The sequence below is a fragment of the Brassica napus genome, chromosome A5 (assembly GCF_020379485.1).
Source record: "Brassica napus cultivar Da-Ae chromosome A5, Da-Ae, whole genome shotgun sequence".
NCBI lineage: Eukaryota > Viridiplantae > Streptophyta > Magnoliopsida > Brassicales > Brassicaceae > Brassica > Brassica napus.
The window spans coordinates 3594675-3617589 of NC_063438.1; the positions used below are offsets into that span (position 1 = coordinate 3594675).

The 22915-nt window shown below is 33.6% G+C and overlaps 2 protein-coding genes across 2 annotated transcripts; both read left to right on the top strand.

Moving 5' to 3' along the window:
• The first annotated feature begins 9995 nt into the window (after positions 1–9995).
• LOC106454658 (exocyst complex component EXO70H1-like) lies at positions 9996–12893 on the top strand. The gene has a single exon (XM_048780492.1). It carries the CDS (start codon positions 10977–10979, stop codon positions 12891–12893), a length of 1917 nt encoding a protein of 638 aa, XP_048636449.1. The 5' UTR covers positions 9996–10976.
• Positions 12894–17745: 4852 nt separating this feature from the next.
• Positions 17746–20127, top strand: LOC106454657 (exocyst complex component EXO70H1-like). The gene has a single exon (XM_013896766.3). It carries the CDS (start codon positions 18138–18140, stop codon positions 20067–20069), a length of 1932 nt encoding a protein of 643 aa, XP_013752220.2. The 5' UTR covers positions 17746–18137; the 3' UTR covers positions 20070–20127.
• The last annotated feature ends 2788 nt before the right edge of the window (positions 20128–22915 follow it).

Genomic DNA, 22915 nt, shown 5'->3' on the forward strand with positions numbered 1-22915 from the left:
AATCATTAATGCTTTTTTAGAAAAACATTCATTTCTTATATTATAAAAAAAACATTATGGGATCAGTAATTTTACAATTCTACATATTCATAATCTGTTTCCACCATACTTAACTGTTTTAGACTTTTAGTACTTGAATTAGCTAATTATTTGTGACTTCATGATTTCTATATGTTACAACCTAATAAGAAACAAAGTCCATAAATCATTAATGCTTTTTTAGAAAAACATTCATTTATATTATAAAAAAACATTATGGGATCAGTAATTTTACAATTCTACATATTCATAATCTGTTTCCACCATACTTAACTGTTTTACGTATATCGTTACACTTCTTAATATTGGGATGATTAAAATCAACTAATAAATCAGTATTTTTCCTCCCCCTTAGAGCCTCAGCCCATATGATACATAATCGACCCAGTAATAAAGCCTATATAAGCAAAGCCCAGATAAACATAAACATAAACCTTAGCCGTCGTCATATTCATATTCATATTTTTTCTAGGGTTTCTGATCTCTTATAACAAAAAAAAAACACCCGAAGAAGGTAAGGGAAGCTAAAACCCTAAAAACCTTTGTCTAAAAGACTAATCTCTGGTTCTCTATCAACAAAACCAAGGCGTTTCTCTTTGAAACTCTTTGTATACCTTCCCAAAATGAACTTCAATAAAAAAAAATGAACTTCAATAAAATAGAAGTCTAGATCCTTAGTTTTTTTATTTCTTGGCTTCAAAAGATAAAGATCGCACGTCAAAGATTTAGTGAATTGTTAATCAGATGGCGACGTCATTCTCTAGTATACAATGTGTTATACCAGTCGAAAACAGCTGTGGCTAATTGTTAATAAGATGGCGACGTCATTCTCTCGAAATGTCCCATACTTTTGAGAGGCTTCAAGCTTTAAAGAAATTGTGGCCCTCCAATACAAACAATATGTTGTTCAAAATTAATAATAAACAAAAAGAAATAGAAGTTTGCTAGAGAATGGTTCGAACAGTAACCAATAGGTTAACCTTTGAACAATTTGACCATTAAACAAAACTAACATCTTAGAAAATGTGACCTTCCAATTACAATTATATTTTGTGGCCTAAAGCAAATGCTTTATGTGCCTTATAGAAGGAACGGGCCTGTCTCGAATACAATGTGCTATACCAGTAGCTAGAAAACAACTATATGGCTACCACGTATAGAACTCGTAGACAAAAGAAACAGTTGAGTACAGGGTGTAAGAAAACGGGTATATACATGCGATTGATGTAAACCATATGAAAGAAAACATACCTTAGAATCAGTTCAAAAAAAAGAAAGAAAACATACCATAATATGTGATTATGTGTAAGATTGAGTTGATAAACAGTCGGTCGCAAGTCGCAACTGATTATCCGAAAATAGTAGGAATGGTTAAATATTATTTAGTTAGTTATATAGAGAATTTGCAGTATATATTTTATATACAAAATTTTTAGTTGACAAAAAGAAAGATTGATGCACTTCCTTTCTAGTCACAAATATCCTAAACGCAGCATACCAGAGAGATATCGTGAGTCTTGGTTAAGGGCATCATCATCATAATCATCATCAACTGAGAGAGATTCCATTAATTTTTCAAATTATAATTATAATATTTTTAAATAAGTGACAGGTTACATGAATTTTTAAAAGTCATGTTGCAATCTTTTACCTCTCTCCTTATTTTTCTTATTTTATTTTATTTTATTTTGTTTTTGATATTATTTTATAATTAAAGACTTGGACGAGAAACTCCCGTTGTAAAATATTCTTTTTTTTTGGCTAATAAAACTAAATACTATGTATCAATTCGGATTTAATAAATTATTTGGGGGAAAAGGACAGATTTTGAGAAATTCTGAATAATTATTTGTTTTATAGGCAGATTTGACTTTCTAATTTTTTTTTTGAACTTCTTCTCTTTTTTTTTTTTTTTTTTTTTTCGAATGAATGCAAAATTTATTCAATCGGAAAATACCTGTGTTACATCAAGTGCTACTAGAGTTTGCTTTATACAAAGTCAAAAATGAAAACGATCTACATCTAGATCTTATAAACTATGGATGAGGCCTCCTTGTCTCAAACCATCGACATAAGCCTTCCTCCAAATATCTCTGTCCTTTACCCTTCACAGCAAGCAACTTCAATCTTATTGTCTTATCCACAAACTTATAAAGTATCCTCTCATCCCTTCTCTGCTCCCCATGGCGACGAGCATTTCTCTCCCGCCAGATACTGTGAACCAGAGCTTGAAAAGCATAGCAAAGCAAAAACCCCTCTGTAGTCTTTTGATGTTGTCTTGAAATAGCATCAATAACATCATTCCATTCATAAGTAAACTCACTTCCCATAATTCCTTCTACTAACTCCCTCCAGATTTTCCTAGAATATCTACACCCAAAAAATAGATGTTGACAAGTCTCTGCAGTCTCAGTACATAGAACGCAAGTCTCATCAACTGCGTTGTTCCAGAGCTTCATTCTATCACATGTTGGCAGTCTGTTTCTTATAGCCACCCAAACAACAAAGGAGAATTTAGGAGTAGACTGAGGAAACCATACCCCTTTATTCCAGGCACAAACCGGCTGAGCTTGACGCATAGACTGCCAAGTCTTTTTCGTTGAGAACTTGTTTGCGAAAGTATTCCCATTCTGCTTCCAGAGAGGGATATCGTCTTCAACACTTCTCCTATTTCGAACCTTCTCAATTTCTTCTTCCACCTCATTTAGAATACTCAGTCTGTGCCTTCGTCTACGATGTCCCGTTAAAACATCAGCAACATGTGAATTCTCGGTAATACCCATAGCCAAATTCCCTCCTCTGCCCAATACATCCTTCAAACATCCAAGTTGAGACCAGGAATCATACCAAAAAGATGTATGCTCCCCATTATAAACATCCATCTTTAGGTATTGTTTAGCATAGTCCCGTAGCTTCAAAATTTTATTCCACATCCAAGAGCCTGCAGCTGCACTTCTCATCGACCAAAAAGACGCCTTTCGAATCAAATAGCAGTGAATCCATTTGACCCATAAAGATGAACGACAAGCAAAGATCCTCCAGAGTAGCTTCAGACCAAGAACCAGATTGATTTCCTTAAGCGGCTGTAGCCCCAAACCCCCTTCACACTTCGGCAGACATATATCCTTCCAACTAACTTTGGCTTTGCTTGACTTTAAATCTGGACCAGACCAAAGGAAAGCAGAGCATAAGCTTTCAATCTCCTTTAGGCAACTACTAGGAAGTCTAAAAGCCGATAACCAGAAATTAGCCATGCTAGTAATCACTGAGCTGATGAGTTGAAGCCGACCTCCATACGATAGGAATCTACCTGTCCAAGACTTCATCCTCTTTCTGATTTTCTCCACCAAGGGCATATAATCATTCACTGTCATTCTCCTAGTAAGCAAAGGTAGTCCAAGATATCTCACTGGAAGATTTCCAGTCGCAAAGGGGAAACAAGCAAGAATATCTCTCTCATGATCTACTGAAATCCCAGCCGTATAGAGAGTAGATTTTTCAAGACTTATCTTTAGACCAGAAATTCTTGCAAATTCTTCAAAGATCCTGAGAATACCTTCTACTGAGCGCTTTGTACCATCAGTAAAGACTAGCAAATCATCAGCAAAGCACATGTGTGTAAGCAAAATGTTCTGGCACCGAGGATGATAGCCAATAATTTTCTGTGCTGCAGCCTTGTCAAGTAAGTGAGACAAAACGTTCATACAAATAACCAAGAGGTAGGGGGAGAGAGCACAACCCTGTCTCAGACCTCGCTTACTCTGGAAAAAGCCTGCTAACTCTCCATTTACTTGAACCGAGAAGGAAGGAGTGCAGACACAAAGCTCAATCCAATGCACAAACTGCTCTGGCAATTTTAGAGCTCTCAACGTATTCAACATAAAAGGCCAATGAACAGAGTCAAAAGCCTTTGCAATATCAATCTTCATGGCGCATCTAGGTGATATATCCTCCTTATGATAATCCTTGACAATTTCAGTAGCAAGCAGCAAATTCTCCACCAACAGTCTATCTCTTACAAACGCTGATTGATTTGGGGATATACATTGAGGAAGCGTACCTTTCAGCCGATTTGCAATGATCTTTGAAATTACCTTATATAGAACATTGCAGCAAGATATTGGTCTATAATCCCTCATCTCAACTGCAGCTTCTTTCTTCGGGATCAGAGCTAGGATGGTGGTGTTCAGGCCTTTCGGAAGAAACCCCTTCGTAAAGAATGATTGCACCGCAACTGTGAAGTCATTGCCAATAATACTCCAAGATGCTTTAAAGAATTCTGACGTAAAACCATCAGGCCCCGGTGATTTATTACTCGGCATTTTGAACAACACTTCCTTGATCTCCTCACTTGTGACTGGTTTTATCAACTGTGCCCTTTCTCCCTCAGAACAGCGAAATGGTATAATCTGCTGCATCTCTTCTACAGAAATCCCCCGAGTCTCTACAGGTACATGGGATAAGAAATCTTGAAAGAACCTCTCTGCTTCGGCTTTTATAGCCTCCTGTGATGTAGCAATAACACCATTAGGACACTTGATTTCTCTAATCGTATTCCTCATCTCTCTCACCCTAGCCGCATTATGAAATACTTTATTGTTGCAATCACCCAACTGCAGCCAATGCATCTTAGAACGTTGCTTAAGAACCTTTTCTTCAATTGCAGAAATTCTTTGCCAATGCTCTGCTGCCAACAACTCCGCTCTGATATTCTCTTGAGAAGGATCATTAAATAGTTTCTCCTGCTTCATACAAAGACCCTTATAGACTTCCTGAACTCTCATAGACAATTTGCCTAATTTTTCTTTGCTCAGGTTCCGAATCAGAGGCTTCAGAGCTTTTAGATACTTTGAGAATCTGAAAAGAGCTGAAGTTGACTGAAATAGGGGTTGAGTATCCTTCCAATAATCTTCTATCAAGGCGAGGAACTCTGGCATATCCGCAACCACATTTGTGAATTTGAATGGCCTTCGTTTCCCAATTGCTTCCGCTTGTAAATGAAATCTTCCTCTAACATGATCCGAACATCCCCCAGCTTCAAACACGCCATAAGCCTGGCTTCTCTGATTCATCCAAGTCTCATTTACTAAGATCCTATCCAGCTTTTTGCAGATTAGACCCTCATCTTGCTTATTACACCATGTAAATCTTGGTCCTTGATAACCCAAATCCATAAGTCTACAATGCTGATAGACACTCTCAAAATCACGCATACCCGTCGTTATAAGACCCGAATTCTGATAATTTGAATGCTCCCCTCCTTCTAAAATCTCGTTAAAATCACCCATTATTATCCACTGCTTATCTTTGAACATGGGAGAATCTTGATGAGCTTTCATATCATTCCATAACCCTCTCCTACTCTCCACAAGATTTTCTCCATAAACAAAGGAGCAGAAAAACTCTTCATTCTCCCCCTCCAAAAGCACTGAGACAGTGATAATTTGATCAGACTTGAAAACTGGAGTCACTCTGACCTGCGGATTCCATATGACCCAAATCCTACCCTTCCGACTATACTCATAATTATTTAAGAAAGACCATCCAGGAACCACCATACTCACTATATCCATAGCCTTGCTCTCCTTTACCCTCGTCTCCAATAAACATCCAAATAGCAACTCCTTACTTTGAATCCAACTTCGAACTACCTTGTGTTTTGAAATCTTAGTAAAACCTCTCATATTCCAGAAAAAACCTGTCATTGAGTAGGCTTGCGAGTACTTCTTTTGCCCTGATTCCCAGGCATATGCTTTGCTCCTACCATAGGTTCAGGAATGATCTTATGGTGTGTTTTTGAGGCTCTTGGTATAGATGGTCTTACACCCACAATATCAGAGTAGCTTGGTTTCCGTATCTCCTTTTCTTCTCTAGCAATAACCATATCATCCTTCTCAGCATCCACTTCTCTAACCTCTGCACTATGCTCCTCCGATACTACATCCTTGTTATTAACATTCCACTCCTCGTTCCTCTTCATTACTAAAACTTCAATCTTGCCTCCAGAATTCCCAATCTCAGCATCCGTTTCCTCCACAGCCTCAAAGTTCTCCACTTCAACAAAAACTTCTTTTCCCATTTTATTTGCTTCAGTATCCTCCTCTTTCCCATCTTTATTTACCAATTCCCCATTATCATTTATCTCATTTAAAGCTGAAAATCTCGACGGAGTCAAAATTTTGACTTGCCCAAACTTCAGAGGACTCTGATTCCTACTGACTTTTCCTGGTGAAACTTCAGACCATCCCTCCACTATTTGCCCTTCCTCAATCTCATTCAACTCCACCACATTACCATTAACTTCATTCTTCTTTTGTTCATCACTTTCCTTCTCTATCTCATCCGTTGCTTCCTCTACGCCATCCCTCTCCTTTCCCATGATCTGCCAATCCTACACCATCCTTTTTATTCAGTATACAAGCTTTTTCTCCATGTCCCCACTTTCCACATGTATTACACCTTGCAGGGAGCCAGGGATAAATGAATTCCACCAAATGGGACTTTCCCTCTTTTGTAAAATTTATCTTTCTTGGCAGCTCCTTTGTCAAATCCGCATTGACAAAAATCTTTGCAAGTTTGAAATTAGAGCAAGAAGCCGTTTCAGGGTGTAGTCGCACAGGAAACCCAGCTGCACTAACAATGAAACTAAGCCCCTGCCAAGAGTACATATTCATAGGAACATTTTTGAGATACACCCATAGTGGAATAGACTTGACCTCAGGCTTTTCCTTCAGCTCATCAGGAGTCCATTTAGTGACAATGAGCGGAATATTGCCAATGTTCCACATGCCTCTTCGTAGTATCCTCACTCTCATCAACGGATCTGATACTCTAAACTTCATCGTCGTAGCATCAACCTCATGAACTTCAATCTGTTGTGATTTTCCCCCTTGCCAGATCTTGTTCACAATGGCATGAACCCGCACAATATGAGGAGCCGTATCCAAAAACTTCCCAATCAAGTAATCCTCCCAAAGATGATTCGCGTTATTAAGAATCTCGTCCGGAATCTCCACAACTTTCTGCCCCTCTTGCTCAGTGATATCGAGCTCATACCTTTTCAGAACTTTCTTATCTTGCGCTATCTCCGCCCATGAAGATCCTTTCGAAGGACCCCTTTTGTTCAACCCCTCTTTTGCAATCGCTTCAGTCACATGTATCGCACTCTCCGTCTGTCTACCCCGATCATCATTCTCCCCCCTCGGCGAAACCAGAGACCCCGGCGGCTCCGCCGGATCCATCGCGAGAAACCCGTAGAAATCGCCTTTTTTATCGCCTATTGAGTCGCCCTTCGAAACGCTGCGTTTTGATCCTTCAAGTTGTTAACATTATTAAAGCAACTACTCATTCACTTCTTCTCATTCCGTTTTTCACTGAATTGTTTCAACCATAAAACATAAAATAAAGTGCTGTCGTCATTAGTAATAAGTAATGACAACAGTCAAAATCGAGAGCTCAACGTGATTCATGTTCCAAGCTCGTTGAAACAATCTCTTTCCTAGATATAATGTGTTGGGAGTTAACATTTTAGAGTATGGTTTTGTAATCTTATTACTTTTTCGTAACGGGTTACTCTTGTACTCGGTTGACAAAACCAAACTAGTTCAGAAATAATGCAACCGATATTCAATCTCTCTATCAAAAGACCTCTAAATCGCTAACCGGTTTTAAGTAAGTACGTAGAATAGCTTATTGCTGGTCTTTACAAAAAAAAAGCTTGTTGCTGGTCTCTGATTTGCTTGTCAGCGTTGATAAAGAAATCGTGGCTACATATATACGCCATTGACTTTGTTTAGTCATATACCTTATTTTCTGTAATTAAGCTCGTGTTCAAGATGTATGTGTATTTTGTATTTTTTATATATGTGTTTTTCAAACATTATATATGTCATTAACTCATTATATATCAATATGTACTCGCAAATATGTAAAATCAGAGATGGCGCGTATCTTTATACGCTTGGTCAAACAAGTAGGTTAAAATTGGCTTTTGTATTTAAAAAGAAGGAAATATCAGAGTTTACAGAGGGAGAAGCCAAGAAAGATGCAAACATATTGAAAGAAAATTACATTATATTTTTCAAAAATAAAATAAAATTGAATTATAAGAAAAACAAAACGAAGGTGTGAAAAATGATCTGAAGAGATAAATATACATTATCTTTGGTTTCACTATTTACAAATTGAATTATGCAAGTTGTAGTTTCATATATTAATACTAGGTATCACTTGTCCTAGAATTAATACAAAAAATAATTTAAGTATTTAGTTCCATAGATTTACATAATGAAATTATTTTAAGATTCAGAAATATTTGAAACTATCATTATTCTAACCCCATAACTAAAGTTGACGTTGTCACAAACTCCTATATTTTAGTAAGACAATCAATAAAAAGCTTATAAATTCGGTCAATTTATTTGTATAGTTTTTATAGTATCTCCAAAACAACTTCATTTTTAAAATTGAATGCATCAAATTTAAAATTTCAGAGTATTTTCTACAAAAGAAGAACTTGTAATTTAACTTTGAAAATCTTATATTTTACAGTGTAATCTTTACTAAAGATAAAAGTTTATTATAACCATATTTTTTATATAACTATAAAAAAAATACAATAAAGATAGTCTATTAACAATGAAATATTACATTAATGTCGTAAAAAATTAAAGATAAAAATAAATTATTTCTAAAATTTTAAATTAAATCGAGAATTATTTATTACCATTATTTTCATATTACTCCAAAATGTAATCAATCAATGCATTTTGTAATGATAAATTAGTTTCTTTTTCTTTTTATTTGTTGATTTCAAAGTAAGTTTTTTTGTCAGTTTAATATTGTTTTGTATTAAATTTTATTTTAATTTTATTAATATTTCTTTTATAAGCATAACATTGTGAAGATTAAAACGATAAACAAGAAGTTAGTACAAAGATGGAAAATTTGCCAAAACAAAACACAAAAACAGCATGATTGTCCCTTTGATATAATACCATGCTTGCGTTGTCCATTTAGTATAATTTTTTCATAATCAAAATTAATTATTGATTAATCAAATTAAACACATTAGACACAGTTTAAAAGTTTAATTGAATTTTAAAAAGTTTAATAAAAAGAAAAAATAACTATTTAAAAACATAAAAATTTAAAATTTAAACTTTTTATAAAAATAAAACTTTGTAAAACTTTTTTATAAAGTTTATTTAACCTTTTTTATTAAAAACTTTTATAAAGTTTTATTTTTATTTTGATAAAGTATACAAATTTTTTTATTAAAGTCTTATTAAAAATGTATTACAAAGTTTTATTTTTATTAAAATCGTTTTAAAATGTTTTATTTTTATTTTGATAAAGTATACAAAGTTTTTTATTAAAGTCTTATTAAAAATGATTTACAAAGTTTTATTTTTATTAAAAACGTTTTACAATGTTTTATTTTTATTTTTTACAAACATTTTAAAAACGGTAAAATTAAAAAGTTTAATTTCTTTTATTAAAATTTTTAATAAAAAGGGAAAAAGTTTTTTTAAAAAATAATAAAAAGTTTAATAAAAAGGAAAAATGCATACACAATTCAGGGAAGTTTTAGGAAAATTATAATATTACAAATATTTTTAGAATGCTTTCTTAACTTAAACTTTCATAATATTCACCAAAATTATGTTTTCTTATCAATAAAAGACACTTTGTTCGAAAAAATTCCATAAACAGATTGTACCTCATGTAGCCATTTGAATAGTGTCTAGATTTCGCATTATTAAAATTTTAGAATAACTCATAAAAGTACAAACTGCATTTGTATAAAAAATAGCTAAGTTTATAATTAGTAGAATTCGCATTCTCCATATTTAGATGTTTAATTAAAAGTAGATTTTTCTTTAAAAAAAATAGATGAACTTGTTTAATTTGGAATTCATATTTCTACTCACCCATTTTTTTTGTAGAAGACAAAATCTACTTTTATTAGAACGTAAGTTAAAGTTTTAGTTTATCAAGTTTTTCAACAAAAAAAAAACACCAATTTGTGTATATGAGTGTTTGATCAATTGTTTCTTTTTTTTTATATTTCTTTTGATTCATAAAACTATATATTTTATTAAGTTTTAGAAATGGAAAGAGTAAAAAGAGACAAAAAAATAGATAAAAAAAGATTATATATTCATAAAACCATGTTGTTGTTTTTGTTCTGTTTTGGCATATTTTTCAATGATATATAATTTAAAAGACTGAAAATTTTGAAACTTAATAATAGTAAATCTTATTTTTCACTATTCAAAACTTCTATGTTTAACATGTTAAAGTTGCTTTTAGAGTTTATAAAACTTTATATTTAAAGTCCTGAGATGCTTTTACGTAAAGAATTATACCTTTATACTTTTAACTGTTCGTCCAAATATTTTATATATCTTTTTTGTAACTTAGCTTTAAACATTTTATATATCTGTGAAAAAACTACATGATCGTCATTCGTAGAAATATTACAACGCTTGTTACATGTATATGGAGAAGGCGCTAATCAAATGTTTGTTTTGGTCATGCATCATTGGTTTTTATTTTATTTTTGAACTTAACTTATAAGATAAGTTAAAGGAAGTCATGCATCATTTGTTTCGCTCAAATACCATATCTCTATATCATCATTACAAAGAATTATACCTTTACACTTTTGATTATTCGTTCAACTTATATTTTATATATCTATAAAGAAACTATATATGAATGTCACCCGTGCGGAATATTTCAAAGCGTACTCGTCTAGAGAAGCTAATCGAATGTTTGTTTTGGTCATAGGTTTCACTCAAACATAGATTTTTTTTCTTTTTTTTGGTAAAATACTCACTCAAGCATAGATGAACCATCTCTTATATAATGTTCAATGATCTTACAAAGACAACTAATAGATTAAAAAGCTAGGAGGCTCCATTACCTCAACCATGGAGAAAATGTCTAAAACTGTTTCTTTCTCTTCCGTTTCTTCTGTATCAAACCTTTCATCTCTTCCTTCTTTCAATTCTCTTCCAGCCTCTCAACTCAAACAAACATTTTCTCAGTCCATGATGGAGGAAGCTTTAGAGGCTGCAGAAACAATCATCAAGAAATGGGATCCAAACTCACAGTCCTACACAAAGATCATCTCTATGTTCAGAAACAGCAGAAAAGAAGCCAAAGAGTTCATCAGATGCATCCGTGACTTACGCAGAGCCATGCACTTTCTTGTCTCTCAAGACTCCAAATCTGACAAGCTTGTGCTTGCCCAGAACCTGATGCAGATTGGTATGTCCACGCTGGAGAAAGAGTTCTTCCAGATACTGTCTTCTAACCGAGACCATCTTGATCCTGAATCAGCCTCTGGTCAGTCCACAATATCTAGCAACTCAGAGTTCGAAGTTGTTATGGAAAATGATGATGATGATGATGTCGAAGATGCTGCGCTGAAGAAGGCTGGTGAATCTATCTCTCAGGTAGAGAAAGCCTCGGCTCTGGTGATGTCAGACTTAAAGGTCATAGCAGAGACCATGATCAGATGTGGTTATGGTAAAGAGTGCATAAAAAGCTATAAGTTGATCAGAAAGTCAATCGTTGATGAAGGGCTACACTTGCTTGGGATTGAGAAGGTCAAGACCTCTCAGTTTCAAAAAATGGACTGGGGCGTGCTGGAGCATATGATCAAGAACTGGATCAAAGCTGCAAAGATTGGAGTCACAACACTCTTCAGAGGAGAGAAGCTTCTCTGTGATCATGTCTTCTCTGCATCCATCACAATAGGACAGTCTTCCTTTAACCAGATAGCCAAGGAAGCAGGACTCAATCTCTTCATGTTCCCGGAGCTTGTCGCCAGTAAGGAGAAGAAACCACACCATGAGAGGATCTTCAAGCTCATGGATCTCTATGCAGCTATCTCTGACCTTTGGCCAGACATAGAAATGATATTCAGCTTTGATTCATTAGCTTCTGTGAAAACTATTGTCCTATCAACGCTCAAGAAACTCAAGGACTCCATCCACACGTGTCTAAGGGAGTTTGAGGTGACAATACATAAGGATTCTTCTAAAGAACTTACTCCTCAAGGAGGAGTTCACAAGCTGACTCGGACAACAATGAGTTTCATATCGTCGTTGTCTGAATACAGCCGTGTCTTGTCTGAGATCCTTGCAGAGAATCCTCTGAAGAGAAACACTCGTTTGCTAGAATATTACTTCACGGCTCCAATCTTGGAAGATGAACATGTAAACAACCACGCGTTCTCAGTCTATCTAGCTTCGCTCATACTTGTTTTCCTATGCAAGCTAGACACCAAAGCAGAGAGTTACAAGGATGTGTCTCTCTCTTACATCTTCCTTGTGAACAACCTTCAGTTTGTGGTTGTTACCGTTCGTTCAACTCGCCTCAAGAGCCTCCTCGGAGACGATTGGCTCACCAAACACGAAGCAAAACTCAGAAGCTATGCTGCAAAATACGAGATAGCAGCTTGGACTAATGTTTTCGCATCTTTACCTGCGAAAACCAGTACCAAGCTATCACCAGAGGAGGCCGCAACATGTTTCAAGAGATTCCATGCATCATTCGCAGGAGCATACATGAAACAATCATCTTGTGACATTGAGGATGCAAAGCTTAGGGACGAGCTTAAGGTTTCAATAGCAAGGAAACTTGTACCGGAGTACAGAAAGTTCTACGAGAAGTACTTGCTAATGCTGAGACAGGACAGAAACATAGAGATGTTGGTGAGTTTTAAGCCTGATAACTTGGAGAACTACCTCTCAGATCTTTTCCATGGAACAGCAATTATCAGTGGCTCTTCTCATTCTGCTTCTTCATCTTGTTGCTCAATTGGATGTGTAAAAAACTAAAGCTCACAGTTAGAAGATTGTCTCAGAGAGAATATTGATGCATACAAGTTTCATGATTGATGCACTTCCTTTCTTGGCACTATCTTCTGTTAAACTAACGTAAACGCAGCGTATGAGAGAGCTTATTGTGAGTTTTGGTTAAGTTATTGTGCTGATATATTTTTCTGTCAATAAAACTAAAAATTAATTTGGGGTTATTAATAAATTCTTCGGAAGAAAATTTGTGAAAATTGCTTTCTAATCAACTATACTTGTTTTATAGGAAAGAGCTGACTTTCTAAGGTTTTAATTTCTTCTGGTTCTGTTTTCGTTTTTAGCTGAATTGATTGAACCATAAACATAAAATAAACACACTAAAAATAAAGCGTGATAGTCATTAATAATATTGAAATTCTTTAGGATGACCATAAAAAAGTTTTTTTTTTATCATAATTCAATAGTTAAAATGACCAAAATATTTAGTTAAATTGGTAAATACCCTAAAATTGATTAATATACAATTAGGTCTAGATATGAGCAGTGGGGGATTTTGGGAGGGTAGGTTTAGAATTTTTTAAAACAAACAAATAAATACTTAAAAATAAAATTTTGAAAAATAGTTTCAAATTTTTTTTTTCAAATTTCAAAAAACATTTTGAAATAAAATTATAAAAAGTTCGAATTCAAAAATGTATAATTCAAAAACGTTACAAAAACCAACCGTAGTTAACATATTTGGTTGTAGAAGAAAAGATGTTGTGAAACAAAAAGGCTATGGTATGAAGGAAACATGATTCAGATTGAAACAGTTTCATTTAAATAAATTTCTTTGGAAACCAGATTTTACAAAACAAAGGAAATCAGCACAAGTGGAAGCTAGAGAACATATACAAAAGCGAATCATTTCTTGGTTTAAACCCAACATCATTTTCTCTTCAAGCTTTGAAGGTGAGGTAAACACTGAAATGTTGTGACAAAAAAAAAAAAAGGTAAACACTGAAATGATTATGTTTAGAGCTTTGGCCATTTTTGGGTCTCTTGTTTGGATTCCAAGTTGTTTTGTGTGTTTTGTGTGTTGTGTATGATGTTTAATGATGGATGGGATTAATGTGTTTACATAATGCAGCATTGTAGAATTAAGTAAGTGTGATTGAGAGTAGAGTTGGTGTTGCTGTTAATGTGCTTTAATTAAGTTTGAGACTCAACTAAACCTTTTATTTGAGTTAGCTAATATGATTTGCCAATTCATGATTCTTCTCTTTATATATGTTTCAGCTTATTTAGAAACAAGTCCACTTCTGTAAATAATGCATGTTCTTAAAAAAATATTTTTTTATTTAGTCCAAATTAATAAATAATTGGATCGACGATTTTGTAATTAATAATTCTATTTTCTTGCTAATATTTGATTAATAAATAATTCAGCATCTTCCCTTTAGAGCTCGGCCCATGTGGATATCAGCCCAATAATAGGCTTGCAATCAAAGCCTAAACAAACATTAACCTAAAACCATCTAAAAGTCTTAGCATCTTCTTCGTATTCTTTTCTAGGGTTTCTAATCCGAGACCAAGAACTCTCGATCTTCGTCTCATGAAGACTAGAGCCATCAGGAGGAGACTCACCAAACATCAGGCATCGCCGCATCGCTGAAGACAGAAAGGGAGAATAAGGAAGAAATGGACTTTCCAATAAGTAAGTACGCTATAAATTAATTAGGTGTAACCCTTATCGTATTAATTACATCACATCTCTGTCATTTTGAATTTGTAGCTCTTTTCGATTTGTTTTGTTTTAAATTTTTAATGAAAACACATTATTCACAAAAGCATTATTTACCAAGTCCAAGAAAGAATATTATCATTTCAGAATGTATTAATTATTATTTTTCAAGTATCTTCAAATAACATTTATGGAACTATTTTTAACTAAAAATAAATGTCAAGTTTGATTGCAAGTGAGTTTCAATAATTTCACATAAATCCCATATTGAATAACATTTGATTTGAAAAGCTTTTTTTAAATCAGTGATTGAATAACATGATCAGATTTTAACAAATTCACAAAATCTCCTAAAACCCTTAATTCAGTACACCCCATCATCTCTATAAAATACTTGATTTCCTCGCAATTTATATGTCCACTGGATCGTTTTCTGTTGATTTGGGAGAATTCTCTGCTGCTGTTTATATTTGTATACATACGGAAAGTGTTTATCCTTATTTTTTTATTGGCTTCAAAGTTTTTTCTTTTTTTTTTTGCTAAAATTTGGTACGGCTTCATGATAGATCCCAGTTGCAGGGTTATTAATATTGATAAGAAAAACACTTGCAAAGGAATACTTAGAAGTTAGAACACACGTAAATTCAGGCAAATTTCTCTGTTTATTCTTTTTGGCTTTTTCATTTATATAAATAGCAAATTGGAACTAGTAGTTCCTACAAACAAGGAACCAAAGTTTAAACATGGAATTGCTTGATTATTTGCTGAAACAAAGAAAAATAACTCAATCAAATCATGCACTCTTGGTACTTTGAGATCATGTACTCTTGGTACTTTGAGTTTGGTTTGTTCACTCGGTTTGATCGCTGGTATAGCACTGAACCATTTGGTGACTCATCAGTTCAAAAGTCGTTAAAGATTACACGTTAAGAGATTTAGTGAATTGTTAATCAGATGGCGACGTCATTCTCTCGAATATAATGGATCTACCAGTAGAAAACAAGTAAACAATGTGGCTACCACGTATAAAACTCTCGTAGACAATAAACAGTGGCGCGTTGACGTGTACACGGTGTAAGAAAACGGGTACATACATGCGACTGATGTAAATTATATGGGAAAAACATGCAATAATATGCGTTAATGTTGCACCAAATTTTAGCAAAAGAATATGCGTTAATGTGTAAGATTGAGTTGTTAAACACTTAATTTTTAAAACAGTCGAATGCAGGCATTATCGTGAGTGATTATCGTAATCGCAGCGTATCAGAGAGATTATCGTGACTTTTTGATTAAGAAACTGTGCTTCAAGCAATTAAAGAAAATCAATGACAGACAGTACTGCCCTCTATCTATAATAAATATAGTGACAAAAAGTTATGTGCCCCCGGTTAAATCTAGTTCTAGATCCGCCCCTTGCTTGTATATTTCTTTTCTGTCATTAAAACTAAATATTAATTTGGGCTTAATATATTATTTGGGAGAAAAAGACAAAATCTGAGAAGATTCGACTTGGTCATTAGTACAGCTTGTTTTATATGCCATAGTCGACTTTCTTCAAGTTCTTAACTTCTTCTGGTTCCGGTTTTCACTGAATTAATTAAACCATAAACATAAAATAAACACATTAAAATAAATTATTATCGTCATCCGTAGTAAATAATAACAACAATCAAAATGGAGAGCTCAACGTGACAACAATCAAAATGGACAGCTCAACGTGACTCATGCATGTTCCAAGCTCGTTGAAACAATCTCTTTCGTAAATATAAACAAGTGTTAGTATCGCTTGCAATCTTATTATTCTTTCGTAACGGGTTACTCTTTGTACTCGGTACAGATAAAACCAAACTAGTTTAGAAATAACCTAACCGATGTTCAATCTCTCTATCGGACAACCTCTGAATCGCTAACCGGTATGAAATAAATACGTCGAATATATAGCTTATTGCTGATCTCTGATTTGCTTGTCAGCGTTGATAAAGAATTCTCGATCGTGGCTGCATCTATACGCCATTGACTTTGATAAGTCATACATCTTATTTTCTGTAATTAAGCTCGTGTTCAAGATGTATGCGTATATTTCGTATTTGTATATATATCTTTTCAAACCTTCTGTATGTCATTAACTCATTATAAATGAATATGTACAAGTAAATACGTATAATATCAGAGATCTGCCTATCTTTTGCACGGTTGGCCAAACAGATAGGTTAATATTCTTATATATAGTAATGTGGCATGAAAAATGATCTGAAAGGGATAAATATACATATTATTATCTTTGGTTTCACTATTTACAAATTGAATAATGCAAGTTGTAGTTTCATATATTAATATTTAATGCTAGGTATCAGCTCGCTGCAATCTTTACTATTGATAAAAGTTTGTTAAAACCATACAATTTATATATAACTATAAAACATACAATAAGGATAGTATATTAACAATAAAATATTACATTAATTAGTCTAGTGGAAAATTACATATAAAATAAATTATATCACAAAAATTAAATAAAATGTAGAATTATTTATTATAATTATTTTCATATTATATAAAATCAATTAATGCATTTTGTAGTGATAAATGAGTCTTTTTTATTTTTTTTTGTAGATTTCAAAGTAAGTTTGTTCGGTTTTTAGTCAAAAAAAAAGATTGTTTGGCTTAATATTGTTTGTATACTATTTTTTAATGTTATTAATATATCTTGTAAAAGCATAATATAGTGAAGCTTAAAATGATCAACAGAAAGTTAGTAAAAAGATACATAATTCAAAAAGACTGAAAATTTTGAAACTTAAAAATAGTAAAACTTAATTATCACTATTCAAAACTTCTGAGTTTAAAATGTTAAAGTTGCTTTTAGGGTGTATTAAACTGTATATTTAAAATCATGAGAAGTTTAAAAGCATCTCATTGAACATTATATAGAGTGAAATATAGTTTCTTATGTTTAAGCGAAATCAATGATGAATGACCAAACTAAACATTTGATTAGCTTCTCCATGTGTACACAAAGATACATAATTCTTTACGTAAAGAATTATACCTTTATACTTTTAACTATTCGTTCAAATATTTTATACATCTATAAAGAAACTACATGAACGTCATTCGTAGAAATATTACAACGCATGTACACATGGAGAAGCTAATCAAATGTTTAGTTTGGTCATTCATCATTGATTTCGCTTAAACATAAGAAACTATATTTCACTCTGTATAATGTTCAATGACATAACAAAGAATTATAAAACTTTATATTTAAACTCATGAGATGCTTTTACCTAAAGAATTATACCTTTATACTTTTGATTATTCGTTCAAATATTTTATATATCTAATAAAGAAACTATATGAACGTCACCCGTACGGAATATTTCAAAGCTTACACGTCTAGATAAGCTAATCAAATGTCTGTTGTGGTCATAGGTTTCACTCAAACATAGAGGGAACCATATCTCTATATAATGTTTCAATGATCTTACAAAGACAACCAAGAGATTTATAAAAAGCCAAGTGACTCCCATTAAACCTTAACAATGGCGAAAATGGCTAAAACTGTTACATTCTCTTCCTTTTCTTCTTTATCAAACCTTTCATCTCTGCATTCTTTCAATTCTCTTCCTGCTTCTCCACTCAGTACCCAAACCTTTTCTAAGTCCATGATGGAGGAAGCCTTAGAGTCCGCAGAGTCAATCATCAGGAAATGGGATCCTAACTCACAGTCATACACAAAGATCATCTCTCTGTTCAGACACAGCAGAAAAGAAGCCAAAGAATTCATCAGATGCGTCCGTGACTTACGCAAGGCCATGCACTTTCTTGTCTCTCAAGACTCCAAATCCGACAAGCTTGTCCTTGCGCAGAGCCTGATGCAGATCGGCATGTCCACGCTGGAGAAAGAGTTCTTCCAGATACTGTCTTCTAACCGAGACCATCTTGATCCTGATTCAGCCTCTGGTCAGTCCACAATATCTAGCAACTCAGAGTTCGAAGTTTACATGGAAAATGATGATGATGAAGATGATGAGCTGAAGAAGGCTAGTGAATCCATCTCACAGGTGGAGAAAGCCTCAGCTCTGGTGATGTCTGACCTAAAAGTCATAGCAGAGACTATGATTAGTTGTGGTTATGGTAAAGAGTGCATAAAAAGCTATAAGTTGATCAGAAAGTCTATTGTTGATGAAGGGCTACACTTACTAGGGATCGAGAAAGTCAAAACGTCTCAGTTTCACAAAATGGACTGGGGAGTCCTCGAGGTTATGATCAAGAACTGGATCAAAGCTGCAAAGATTGGAGTCACAACACTCTTCAAAGGAGAGAAGCTTCTCTGCGACCATGTCTTCTCTGCATCCCTCACGATAGGACAGTCTTGCTTTAACCAGATAGCAAAGGAAGCAGGTCTCAATCTCTTCACGTTGCCGGAGTTGGTAGCCCACAAGGAGAAGAAACAACACCACCATGAGAGGATCTTCAAGCTGATGGATCTCTATGCAGCTATCTCTGACCTTTGGCCAGACATAGAAATGATATTCAGCTTTGATTCGTTAGCTTCTGTGAAGACTCTTGTTCTATCAACGCTCAAGAAACTCAAGGACTCTATCCACACATGTCTCAAGGAGTTCGAGACGATGATACACAAGGATTCTTCTAAAGAACTTTCCCCTGAAGGAGGGGTTCACAAGCTGACTCGGACAACGATGAGTTTCATATCATCGTTGTCTGAATACAGCCGTGTGTTGTCTGAGATTCTCGCAGAGCATCCTCTTAAGACAAACACTCGCTTGCTAGAATCTTACTTCACGGCTCCTATCTTGGAAGATGAACACGTCAACAACCATGCCTGCTCGGTCCATATTGCTTGGCTCATACTGGTTTTCCTATGCAAGCTAGACACCAAAGCAGAGAGTTACAATGATGTGTCTCTCTCTTACATCTTCCTTGTGAACAACTTGCAGTTTGTGGTTGATACAGTTCGTTCAAGTCAACTCAAGAACCTCATAGGAGACGATTGGCTCACTAAGCACGAGGCAAAACTCAAAAGCTATGCTGAAAAGTACGAGAAAGCAGCTTGGACTAATGTTTTTCTATCATTACCTGCAAAAACAAGTGCCAAGCTATTACCGGAGGAGGCCACTACATGTTTCAAGAGGTTTCACGCAGCATTCGCAGGAGCATACTTGAAACAATCATCATGTGTTATAGTGGATGCTAAGCTTAGGGACGAGCTTAAGGTTTCTATAGCGAGGAAACTTGTACCGGAGTACAGAGAGTTTTACGAGAAGTACTTGCCAATGCTGAGGCAGGACAGAAACATAGAGATGTTGGTGAGTTTTAAGCCTGATAACTTGGAGAATTATCTCTCGGATCTTTTCCATGGAACACCAATGCTCGGTGGCTCTTCTCATTCTGCTGCTTCTGCTTCTTTGTCTTCTCCATCTTGTTTCTCAATAAGATGTGTAAAACACTAAAAGCTTGCAGTTAGAAGATCGTCTCAGAAAGAATATTGATGCATACAAGTTTCATGAATATTGATGCTCTTCCTTTCTTGTCACTATTTCTGTTAAACTAAATATTAGTAAACGCAGCATATGAGAGATATTATTGTGGGTTTTGGACCTTTGGTTAAGTTACTGTGCTGGTATATTTTTCTGTCAATAAAACTAAAAATAATAATTTGGGCTTAATAAATTATTTGGATGAAAAGGACAAATTTTGAGAAATTAATAGCATCGTCCAAAAGTATCATGATGGTCATGCTTTCTGTCTAGCAACACGGTCAGAGAAAGAGTCTGGCTTGTGCCTAGCTCGTGGCTTTAGGTAAGCTCATCACATCTTATGTTTTGCGTCATCATGATTGTTTTCTTTATATGTTACAACTCAATAATGAACACATCATTAATGCTTCTTCGAAAACATTCATTTACTCTTTTATTTTAATTGAAAGATCTTGTAAATCAATGATTTTACAACTTATAATTCTACTGGTGTTTTATGATTTTACTTTCGTTATTTTAACTAGGTAAAGAACCAGTGCGATATCGCACGGAAACTCATTTTGTAAAAAAAAATACCATATTTTATATAATTGTTTCTTGAAGAAATACATGTGTTACGAAAACATCTTACATGTAATTATATTTTTTTATTATAAAATTACAATATGTCAATACCAATTAGTAATCGCACACACATTATATCTATGCATTTTAAAATTATTATCGTGAACTAATAAGTGTGTGACTAGTCTTGATGTTTGTTGCGAAGATTGTGTAGTATACAAAGTAATTGTTAGATATCTTGAAAATTTTTTTTTGAATTAAATGAAATGTTAAACTGCGTTATTATTTCCTAATAAAAATAAAAGAGAAAATGCATTATTGACAATATGAGTTTCCAAGTGAGATTTCTCTTGTTGTCTATTAATTACGGCACATACTGCAAATCTGCAATACAATCCAGTGGAAGGTTTTTTACGTGTACATTCAAACTTAAGAATTTTATTTTTCTGTAAACTTAATGCAAAAAAAAAATTGTTATTCTTGTAAATATGTATGTAAGTTACTTTGGATATGTACATAATAAAACTAGACTTGGTTTGCGTGATCATTAGACTTGTAAAGTTCGCTGCTTACTACCATATTATCGACGACATTTTCTCAGACCCGTTTACCGGGATGTTCACGCCGTATGTGTTTCTAGGATGTTATCTACTTTAGATTTTTTAATTTTATTGTTTAAAACTATCATTCAAAGTTGAGGATATATATATATATTTAAGCGAATGATTATAATAATTTATATGAACCATTACAGAAGTTATATGAACAATTGCAACTTTACAATTCAAACAATGCAGTTTATGGTAAAAACTATCGATGATAGCAACTTTTGGTAAAAACTATTTTATCTATTGCTTATGTCTTTTCAATCTTAAGATATATAGTATAGATAAAAGTTTAGATCATTTAATTTATAATACATATTTATAATTTTTTTTACTTATTTACTAATAATAATATAATTCTTAAAATTTGTTACCAAATAACTGCATAGAACTTTTTTTCACCATTTTATAATCAGTGAGATTATTGAAAATTTTACTTTGACAAATGCATGAACATCCACTATTTATAGATTTTAAAAATCTATTTGAATAGTCACAACTCTTCAATTTGAATAGTTGTATTCTTCTAATTTAAATATAATTATTTTGAAAAGACGCTTATAAGAATAGTCACAACTTTTTATCTTTTAAAAGATACTTATATGAATAGTCACAACTTTAGACAATATTTAGAAAAGACACAACCTTCTAACATTTTTGTAAAAGACACAACCTTTTAATTATATTTTTCAAAAGACACAACCTTTCAACATAAGTGAATTCACAACCTTTGGAATTAACTGGGATTGCTATTATTAGTTATTTTGAAAAGACACTTATATGAATAGTCACAACTTTTTATCTTTTAAAAGATACTTATATGAATAGTCACAACTTTAGACAATATTTAGAAAAGACACAACCTTCTAACATTTTTGTAAAAGACACAACCTTTTAATTATATTTTTCAAAAGACACAACCTTTCAACATAAGTGGATTCACAACCTTTGGAATTAATTGGGATTGCTATTATTAGTAGATGAATGGTTCCACATGGACAATTTTTACGACATAATTTTCTTTTCTCTATTTTCTCAGTCAAACATATTTGAAAAACCAAAAATACAATGAAGGATAAAGTTGCATGTGGGTATTTAGAGTTTCGTTTCTGTTATATTATATGTTGATTTGGTTCCACCGATTTGGTTTTCCATTCGATTTCGTCTGTAGAATAATTTAGGTACCATTGTTGTTAAAAAAAGAGCGGTTCCACGATTTTTTATAGGCAAAAAAATCTCAGATAATTTAGTCTTATGATTTACGGCCAAACTTGGCATTCATATATCCTATTTAGTGACTCTGAAAGAAATTTGTTTAAAGTTATAATTATTAGCAGTAAGCGGGATTTGAGTTACTAAGCAATCCAGATTTAGAGGCACCCCATTACATTCCATCATTTGGTCATGTAGATATGCGCTCATTATTTAAAGTGCAGAGACGAAACTAATATTATATGTTGTGGTTTCGGATAGGGAAATTCGAGTTTCTACCCGAACTTCTTGGTAATTCATAAAAAAAAATATCCGTAGAGAAGGTTTTTTGGAAATTATTATGATCTTCCCATAGATTCCAGATATCCAGGTTAATAAAAGCACTATCTACATGGTAAATGTCGAGTTATTGATCTTTGAACTCTCTTTTTAACGTAT